General features: G+C 41.0%; 1 protein-coding gene across 2 annotated transcripts; it reads left to right on the forward strand.

Annotated features, from left to right (window-relative positions):
- Positions 1–2,918: 2,918 nt before the first annotated feature.
- On the forward strand, positions 2,919–9,548 carry LOC125515494 (histidine-containing phosphotransfer protein 1-like). 2 transcript variants are annotated; one of them, XM_048680980.1, is made up of 8 exons: positions 2,919–3,043; positions 3,267–3,368; positions 4,269–4,375; positions 5,551–5,681; positions 5,793–5,861; positions 7,587–7,658; positions 8,511–8,584; positions 9,099–9,548. In XM_048680980.1, exons 4-8 carry the CDS (start codon positions 5,584–5,586, stop codon positions 9,128–9,130), a joined length of 345 nt encoding a protein of 114 aa, XP_048536937.1. In that variant the 5' UTR covers positions 2,919–3,043; positions 3,267–3,368; positions 4,269–4,375; positions 5,551–5,583; the 3' UTR covers positions 9,131–9,548. The 2 variants fall into 2 exon arrangements, with proteins under 2 accessions (XP_048536937.1, XP_048536936.1); XM_048680979.1 differs by having other exon boundaries at positions 2,924–3,368.
- Positions 9,549–10,770: the final 1,222 nt, after the last annotated feature.

Below are 10,770 nucleotides of genomic sequence, written 5' to 3' on the forward strand. Positions count from 1 at the left end.
TATTCAGGAAAGATTTTGGTGGCACGGTATGAAGAGGGGCATAGCCACATTCATTGCATGTTGCGATTCTTGTCAACGCATAAAAGTTGAACATCAAAGACCAGCCGGACTACTGCAACCAAGCAAAATACCTGAGTGGAAATGGGAGGAAATAGGGATGGATTTCATTGTCGGACTACCTCGGTCACGACACGGGAATGATGCCATATGGGTCATCACCGATAGATTAACCAAGGTGGCACATTTCATTCCAGTGAAGATGACCCACAACACTCAGAGGCTTGCCAGGATTTATCTCTCCCGTATAGTTTGTCTGCATGGAGTCCCGAAGACTATAATATCCGACAGAGGCATTCAGTTCGTCTCGAGGTTCTGGGGTCATCTACAACAGGCTCTGGGAACTCAACTGGCCTTCAGTACAGCATACCATCCCCAAACTGATGGACAAACTGAACGCGTAAACCAAATTTTAGAAGACATGCTGAGAGCATGTGTCCTCACCTATGGGACCAGTTGGGAGGAAAGCCTACCATACGCCGAGTTTGCATACAACAACAGTTACCAGGCCAGCCTGCAAATGGCACCCTTTGAAGCCTTGTACGGGCGGAGATGCCGTACCCCGCTAAATTGGTCAGAGACCGGTGACAGCCGTATCTTCGGCCCAGACATGCTCAAAGAAGCCGAGGAAAAGGTCAAGCTAATCAGGGACCGACTCAAGACCGCTCAAAGCCGACAGAAGAGTTATTACGATCGGAAACATCGTGAGGTCAGATTCGAACCCGGTGAATTTGTGTACCTACGAGTATCACCTATGAGGGGACTGCGACGGTTTAAGATTAAGGGGAATTTAGCACCAAGATTCATTGGACCATTCTGCATAGTGGCACGAAGAGGCACGGTAGCTTACCAGTTAGACTTGCCCGAAGAATTGTCCGACATCCACAACGTGTTCCACGTCTCCCAATTAAGGAAGTGCGTAAGCAAACCAGAGAAACAAGTATCCCATGAGAACATTGACGTGCAGCCAGACCTCACCTATCGGGAACGTCCAGTAAAATTATTAGAGGAGTCTGAAAGGAGGACCCGACAGAAAACCATCAAGTTTTTCAAAGTTCAGTGGAGCAATCACACCGAAAGTGAAGCAACTTGGGAAAGAGAGGATTTTCTTCGGGCAGAGCATCCACACTTATTTAAGGATCAGCTGAAATCTCGGGGACGAGATTTTTCCTAAGGGGGTAGGTGTTGTGACACTCCAAAATTTTCTTTTGGTTTTTAGCAAAAACCTTGTTGGTTTTTGAAGAGAGGCCATTTAATTTTTTTTTCAGAAAACCTCTCTCCTAAAAACTTTCACCTTTGGCAAGGATTTTCATTTACATCCTTTTCAAATTGGGTGTTTGAATTATGGAAACTTTTCTTCTGAATTCTTCTCCTCTCAAGTGTATTTTTTTTTGAATTTGATTATTTTCATTTAAAAGGAAAACCCTAGGAGTTTTTGGGGCTTCTCTCATTTTGGAACACCCATGATTTTATTTTGCCTCATGTGGAGAGACCTCCCAAAACCTCTCCATCCACTTTGAAACAACCCAAACTTTCTGTCCAAACTAAAAAAAATCCATTTTTGGATTTTATTCCAATTATTTCTCTTTCCAAAATAATTCTGTCTTTTCATTTGAACCTAAGGGATTTACAAAGCAAGTACCCTAATGCCTTTGATCCTTGAGCCCAAACCAACTCCCCTGGATAGTCCTTAGTACCCACAACCTAGAACCCTCTTGATCCACTCTTCTTCTTTTCAAAATTTTCAAATTTCACTCACTGCAAGTTTGGACCAGATTTGCCAAATTTGGTGAAATTCATATCTACACTTCCCCAAAAATTCCACCAAAATTCAGACAACCTCTAGTTGCAATGAGAGACCACTCCACCAAAAATCAGCTCAAGGAAAAATCCCTAGAGGCCAGAATCATTCTGTCGAACACTTGGCATGCACTGTTTTTGTTCATATTCAGTAAATTCAGAGTTTCAGTGTCGTTTCCCTGACAGAACTTCAGTCACATGCCCACTGTGCATTTGGCTCGATGCTCGCAGTCCCTCCCTCTTGTCCGGAGCTTCACACGCGCGCTTGGCGCCTTCCTGGCGTCGGTGGCGCCCTGGGCCGCCTGCGCCGGCGTGCTTTGCAGCGGCAGAACCACCGTAACGGCCGACAGGGGCAACACCATGGCAGAACGCCGTTCGGCGCCGCCCAACCCTCCTGGTAGCTCCGCGTGGCCATCTCCTTGCCAGCGCACGCATGCAGCACCGTCGCCGTGGCCTGGCACGCGCAGAGCGCGTTCTCTGCCGCCAACGGGCCGTGCTGCCGTTCCGTCGAGGGCAGGCCGTAACCCTCCCTCCCGTGCTGAGTTGGACCCTGTAATGGCACCACTGCTCCACCTAGGCGATGCTCAAGCTCCTAAGCCGACCGTCCCGCCACAAGGTTGAGATTATAGTAACTGAAATATATGTTAGCTGCAATTTGCTAAAGGGTGATATGCTTATGATCTTATGGATGGAAGCCCTAGAGTTCAATTGCCAGGACTTTTTTCACAAGGTTAGTGTACTGCAGGCCTAGATCCTTATTTATGTTACTACAAAGCTTACGTTTTAGACTGCACCTAAGTTGACATGTTTCTATGGTCTACATTTTGCGGATTGGAGAGTTAGGATCAGCTGGCCCCGAGTGCAAAGAACTTCAAGAAAAAACAACAGAGTTGTTGATGGATAATTCAGCCGGCTTGCTTCTCTGTTTGCCAATTGTTTGGAGCTACGAGGGTAACTATTTACTGTATTGTGGTAGATTTCTTTTGCTCTGATAACTAATCTATTTTAAGTTTTTAACTGATTTCAGTGTCCTAAATCTCTAGTGCAAAAACTATAGCAATGGATGTGTTGCCCTTCAGAGGTGGTGCCGGAAGGATCAGGGGCGAAGCCAACATAGAGAAGGAGGCGATTGTGATCGCAGCTAAGGGAAGCAAAAGCACGTGGAGGGGCATTCCTCAGCCTACTGGTACATGTCATTCTTCCAGCAAGCGGCGCCAGTTCCAAAATGAAGATTTGCTTAATTGTGAAAGGATGTTTTGTCTCAAACTCTATATGGTCCAAGATATACAATCATTTCTTGAAAATCATATTACTTCCATCCCAAAAAGCTTGTCTTAGATTTGTATAAATGCGGATGTTGGTTCCCTGCTCTAGTTCTTGTAAGCTGAAAATCTGCGTTCTTTCTGCAGTATCTTTGTTTGAAGAGATTAACGGCTGGCAAAGACTAAGTCTCCTCTGGTGTGCATCAATCAAGGGTTACATGTAGTTCTACTTATGCCCAGCCCGGCAAGGTAGCGGGTATATATGGAAGAAGCTATGTTGTTAATCTGTTATATCGTGATTTAAGACCAGCAAATGGTTAGAATATTAACCCTCGGTTAGCATGGTATCCAATATGCCTAGATTGAATATAAATTGTTGCCTAGATTGATATAAGTTGTTACATTCACAGGCTATCTTCATGCAAACAGAGTTAGGCATTAACTGATGCAAGCTGGCTCTTCCAGATGGCATCTACTCTGTTTTCAGTGGTGGAAAAAATATATCTTCACAACTATATTGAGCCTTGAGCGTGTTCTGTAGACTGTAGTCCTTTCTTCAAATTTTTTTAAAGCTGGATGTGATACTGGATGGTCTGAATTATCGGCTGTCTAGGTTTTTTCTGCCCTGAGAATAGATCACAAACTGTACCTGCATATTTAATAATTTTTGTGCACATTATGTTTTGCTTCCATGGTTTGTATGCTTTTGAACTATTCCTGTCTTCATTTAGGCATGGATGTGGTTCGCAACTCAGTACTTTATTTCGTTGTCCACAATATTGGCTGATAAATCAGTTAAGTGCCTGATTAATGCCTACTTGGTGGGTCACTGAGTATCTGATTAACTGATTTATTGGCCGATTAACTGCCGTTCACCTATTAATCCCCTACTCACCAGCCGATCAACAGCTAACGATTTCCTTAATATTGTCTTATTTTGCTATCTGTTAGCATACACGATGACAACGAAATTATGTCTTAATTTTTGTTCTCTATGAAATCCAGCCTATTCATATATGGTAGTTGATTGATTGATTTGCTGTATTGCTCAAGAGCTTTAGATAATGGACCATTTATTCATAGTTAATCATGTATTTGAGCTATTAAGAATTTATTTAGGATCTTACTTCAAGACATTTCGTGTCACAGGCCACTGTGGTTGTCTTGAAAGATTGTCCTCCCTCTGTATTAGCAATCTCTTAAATATGCGGGATTTTTCAAATCTGCGGGCATGCTGCAGGAACTCCTCATGAGAAGTAAGCACCCCTTTGGCTAGGTACTGGTTCTCTTATGCATTGAAGTTTATGCCCTTATTTTGTCAGACTTTGGTATATAATCGGGAGCACTTGGTGCCGTGCGAGAGAAACTCCTAGTAGTCCAATTCTATCTGGAGAGATTTTCATTTCTTAATGCCTCAGATCACTGTTAAGAACAATTGAAAGACATGGTTCGAAGCAATGATCACATGACAAGATTGCACCATCAATGTAGTTTACAAATTTTGCCATTGCTCTTGTATGCTCCCACACGCCGTAGCATGACATAACAGGGGACCCCTAAATTCATTAACCTTTCCTCTCCAATATATGGACGTAGTACATTCTTCATGAGATAATTAAAAGACTGGTGCTGTTGTATGCAATGCGAAGACCAGGCAGATGATCCCAATACGAAAGCCAAAGCTCTGCTATTCGGTCATTGCATCCAGACAAAATCAACAAGGCTCTCTGGTCTTTGCTCCAACATCCAACAGTTGGACCAGAGTATTATTAACTATCTGCCAGTGTTTGCCAACCTTTATAGCTTTGTTGAGTACTGCTGTCATTTTCGGTCTCTAGTAATGTAATGTAATAATTACATTACTAAAAAAATCCACTTAGCTGTAAACAGATGGGTAAAAGCTGGAACATGAGAGGTATGTAGTGATTTTTTTTTCTGAAAATAAAAGGTATCCAAAGAAACTATGTCTAACCAGTCAAATCAAGTAGGGCATTCAAATGATAAGAAAAAACAATCTAGAAAATAATCAAAAGTTGCAGTTTTCAGATGAGGAAGGACGAAAGAGATAATAAATGAGAGCTGTAAAGAGAAGGAAGGGAGCCGTCCATTGCCATCCATGGCCATGGACTTGCAATCCAACTCCCCTATATATACGACACCTACTAACCCCAATCTCCATCCATTCACTCCCTGTCCTCTCCTCTCCTCGCTTAGCTTTCTTCCTCCTTGGTAGCTCTAGTCTCCTTGGTGTGGGTAGCCATGGCGGCCCCGATGTTGAACCAGCTCAACACCCTCGTGGCCAACATGTTCGCCGTGGTAAAGCTATTTACTATTTTGGTGCCAATTATGCGGAAATTCATTTAGGTGGATAGGTAACGCGATATTTGTCGGGGAATTTGATGGTTTTGTTTTGTCTTTATTTGGTGGCTAGGGTTTGCTGGACGATCAGTTCCAGGAGCTGCAGATGCTACAGGAAGGGAGCGCCCCAGACTTCATCGTCAAGGTTGTCACACTCTTCTGCGAGGACGGCGAGCGTATCATCGGCGAGATCGCCAAGCTGCTGTACACAAGCTTCCTTTCCTTTGCTCGCCCGCCCGTGTTGTGTGATCCAACCATTAGTGTAGAGTGGTTAGTTTGATTTTTAGCTTGGGGATATGGTTGCTGTTTTTTCAGAGACAAGCCATGTGTGGACTATGACAAGGTGAGCGGTTTTGTGCTTGAGCTCAAGGGAAGCAGTGCATGGTGAGCTCTTTTCTTCTTCTTTCATGTCCTCTTTGTATGTGATTGTGCAACAGTATAGGAATCGTGATTGTTTCGGTTCTTGACGTGCAAATTAGGTGTTTAGCTCCCTGCTCGATACATGGTAAGGTGTCCAATCATCTTGGGGGAGAATTACGGTCTGTTTCATCATTGTAGTGTTTTATGTCGTAGATCTGACAAGGATGGTCCATTTCCTGCATTGGTTGGACGACTCAACAGTATATATTGATGTTCTTTCGTATTAGTGCCACTTCTGGTCGATATGTGGAGGGCTGAGATCTGTTGGGCATGTTGCAGTGATTTACCATATAGATCCGACAAAAATTATCCGTCCCATACACATTGGGCAGCTCAACAAGTAGATCTTCCCATTTATTTGGGGAGAGGTGACATCCATTTGGCCGTTATACTCATTTAGATTTAGATACGACGAACAACTTTGTCGTCGTACTGTTTTGTGATTTAGATACGACAAGCCGATTGGCCATTGTATTGTTTTATGATCTGCATTCCAGAAACAGTTTGTCTGTTATATTGTTTTATGATTTAGGTCAGACAAACAATTAGGCCATTGTACTGTTGTGTGATATGCATCCGACAAACTGTTTGGCCATTATACTACTATATTATTTAGATCTGACAAATTGTTTGGCCGTTGTTACCGTTTGATGATTTGGATCAGACAAATATGATCTGCTTCCCATGAACCAGACAGCTCAATGAGTACTGTGGTAAGTGGTCCAGCCGATTAAAAAAAATCCATTCAGTCATTGTCATGATCCGACATCGATAAAAAAACATCATATGTTCCACACACATCAAAAGGCTCAAAGAATCACTTCATCTCCTTTTTAAAGTGGGGGCTCCTATAATTAATTTGGGTAGGATTATCATACTGTATTTTATCGTCACATCATTCCATGACATAGATCAGAGAAACATGTTTGTTCAGCCATTGTCATGTTTAATAATTTAGATCTGTCAAATATTATATGTTCCGCACACATCAAGCGGCTCAAAGAGTAGCACTTCACATCGTGGGTCTCTTATAATTAATTTGGTGAGGATTATCATGCTCTCTTTTATCGTCACAACATTCCGTGACATAGATCAGAGAAACATGTTCCGCTGCATTCACATTACTTGGATGGTTTTGTACACTCGAGTTATCTTATATATTCAGGTCAATTGATCCCATTCGAACTAGTTGATAGTTTTGCAAGGTTAGCCTTTGTGTGATTATTAATATACATCAATAGTATTATCCTTAGAAACTAATATTATTATGCCCAAACTGTTCCCTTGCCTAATCAAGTTAAAGTCCATGTATGTTTTTGGTCTATACATGTGATTCTTATGGAATCAGAGGAGTAAGCCAATGAGTCACTACGCTTTACTCGTAAAATATCTAGCTTATTCAAAGTCATTTATCGTGGATTAGCACTTTCATTAGAGAAACTATACATATTTTCTATTGGATGGATTAATGTTTCATATTGCATATGCTCTGGTGAAATAAATTGCTTTGCTTACACTGGGCTTTCATAGTTGTATTTAGTTGACCTCTTAACTCAGGTATAGATAATCATAGTGCTACATCTATTCGCTTAGGATTCTGAAGTGAAGAGATAGAACTGCAATTTTCATTTTCATTCATTAAAGCGGTTTTTGTGGGTCTTTCTGATTGTATGCTATTGCATATTGCAGTATTGGTGCTCAGAGAGTGAAGAACAGCTGCATTCAGTTCCATCAGTGTTGTCAGGAGAAGAGCAGAGATGGGTTAGTACCTTGTATCATTATGTCACACTATGGTATTTTCGGTTCATTGTGTTACTGAAATCTCCATACTGAATGTGATGGCCTAGTGTGCTCTACTCATCTACTGTAACATATTTCCATATTTATTAGTGTTAGTATATTTTGATGCAATTGCATGTTCATTGCCTTTGTAAACTACTCATTTTATTCAGCCTGTATAGAGACACAGATTTGGGTGACTCCACTGAGCTTGTTGGGTTAGGAATATAACTGCGCTAGTACAATTTTCTAGTTAATCATATCCTAATGTTGTATTAAATGTAGGAACACTATTCCATGAATATTTAGAAACAAAAATTGAAGCGATAAGCTGGGTTCTCTTTACAACAGTGACGGCAATGCCCCAATTATCATAGCGTTTAGAGCTATAAAAGGGAAACTAAGTTTTGTCTTCTTCTCTGAATATTGCACATCTATACAATAAATAAACATATAACTTGTTGATGTTTCAGTCTTCCGATTGATGTTACAAGCACCTTTTTACATGTAAGTTTTCAAAATAAAGGTGTCATTCTTTGTTAGAGTTACCCCTTGTCTCTGTTAGATTATTGTCTATGGACGCAAGTGTATATCTTGTTAAGCAAGTATGTCCAGGACTCCAGGGTGATATTCATAAGACCTCTAAATAAGCTGTTACGATAATTCTACCAGAGGAAAAAAAACTATGGAGGCAAATTGTAATGGGATGAGCATTTTTGGTAGTTTTTAATTATTATCATGTTTTTTTCATGAGCTGCTAATTATTAACACGTTTCTTTCGTGAGCTGCAAATGGGAAGGAGTTTCACAAGTTACTGGACTGTTTTCCTTGTAGGTGCCTGAACTCACTGGATTCTGTGAGGAACGATTTCTATGATGTGTGCAGCATGTTCATGCCACATGCTTCAGGTACTACTTTTAAAAAACTCGTCTTAAACTCTTTGTAGCATTACAGTAGTAAAACTGGAATGCGAAGGAGACACTTCTTATCCTAAAGTTTGCTTGATGTGAAAAACATTGAACCAAACAAATGAAAAGCTTGTTAATGAGATGAATGTAGTATTTGCAGTGCTAAAGTGTACTCAGAGAGTCAGAGGTACTAAGTTGTCTAGAGTAGTGTTTGGGACTACTGGAAATCTCAGTTGAAAACCTCTGTTGATAGATAACTGGTTTGCATATCTTTTATATATGAATATTAGCTTCAATGTAGCTCGAAAGGTCACTATAGTTTTGCATCAACCTATCACATCATTGATATTTGATACACTTCATGTCTTGCTTCATTGTCTGGATGATGGACATCCTTGCAAATACTCTGCGTTTAATTGTTTGGGCTGTAGTTCTTAGTAAAACTCATTTTCTTATATTGCAAGCATTTCTTAATGGGTTACGCAACTAACCTGTTGTTCTGTTTCTGGTGCAGCTGAGCCAGCAGGTCCAGGCCTTAATCCTTAACTCTAGACTTGAGCGATAAAGCTGGAGCTGCATGTTCTGATGGCACAACACCTTTGAAGTCCTAGAACATGCTCAACCTAGCTTATATAGCTTGGAGTCATTTGCTTATGTGGGGTCTGTAGCTGTCTGGTGGCAAGCTAATCATCTACTAGTATCGATGTCTTTGTTATCATCCGTAGTTTCGTTTGGAATTCTGAGTGGTCAAATAAAAAATTCAGCTGTAGCTGTTTTGTGGATTATTGGTGGTTAATATGGTGTCTTAGTTCTAGTCGGTTTGTTGTTCGTAGAAATGCAGCTGCAGTGTAATCTTTACAATATTGTGCCTCGTCGATCGGTGTACCGACTGTTGTGGTACATTGTGGAGAACAGATTTGATCTATCTATTTTATTTCATATTATTAAGACGAGGCAAACAAGTCACCACCTTTCATCAACTAAATAATTTCCTCTGCAGATTATACAGTATATACAATTATAGCGGATGATGTTTAAAGCCGATAAAAACTAAACATAACAAGTGTGCGAATGTCTGCATTAGAATGGGAACAATGGAAGTTGATCCAAACTAATCATACATTCTTACCAACCTACTAACTCAAGCAGCTAAGCGTGCATTTTGTAATGGTTGGAGCCTCAACTTCTGAACATCTGTTGCTTTAACAGGAAGATATCCTACTCTCGGTGGGGCAGCATATGCCTCGGATCTGACTGAATGGATGTTAGCTGGAGCAACAAGAATTTACTACAGAGAGAGTATATGAAGAGTATTCCTCTCTTGGCTTCAGATTAACTGCTTCCGGCCTCAACTTTTAGAATCCACATGGAAAAAATGCACCAAGTTCGCATACAAGTATATTTAAAGGGCTACTAGTGTATTAAGTAATTTGATCTGAACTATGTTCATGCATTTGGTTTTGTTACCCCACAAGTTTGATTTCTTTGCGTTTCATCACATCCATCTTTACTGACCTACAGTACAAAAATTTGAATTGGCAGACGGCAACACCGATCCAAACAGGCTCTAAGTAGCCCTGTCATCCAGTCAAACAACAGACATCAAACTGACCTCGTAATAAGTATATATAATTTCTCCGACACACTAGTTACATCAGGTACCTCCCAGTGTGACATGATGAGAACAGGAAGGTAATCACTATTAGTTATTACTCCCAATGCGATCTAATTAATTCAACACAAATAGCATTGAGCCATTGGGCACTGGTTACAACACTCACCACTGGTCATCAATACACTAGTTTAAACCAGAGAAGCTGTACAGATCCATTCGGTTGAAGATCAATAATAGTAGTTCATTTCTACATTGTCGCAACCATTTGGTCTTTTGTTCTTCCCGTTGTTTCCTATTCCCACGGCTTTGTGTATCTTTTTTCTCCATTTCTCATCCTCTCCGCATCTACTTTGTATGAGAGTTTCACCTACTTGACGTACTAAGATGCTAATGCTGCTAACATGGAGTACAAGTGAGGCAGGGGGGGGGGGCACTGGAATTTGATATCTAGTCGGGCAAAGATAGTGGTATATATAAAGGGTAGAGGTGAAGTGGGGCACTGGAATATTGTGGTATAAATGAAGGGTAGAAGTGGAATGATGCACAGGCATTTGCTATCTAGTCACGCGAA

This window comes from Triticum urartu, chromosome 6, assembly GCF_003073215.2.
Source record: "Triticum urartu cultivar G1812 chromosome 6, Tu2.1, whole genome shotgun sequence".
Taxonomy (NCBI): Eukaryota; Viridiplantae; Streptophyta; class Magnoliopsida; order Poales; family Poaceae; genus Triticum; species Triticum urartu.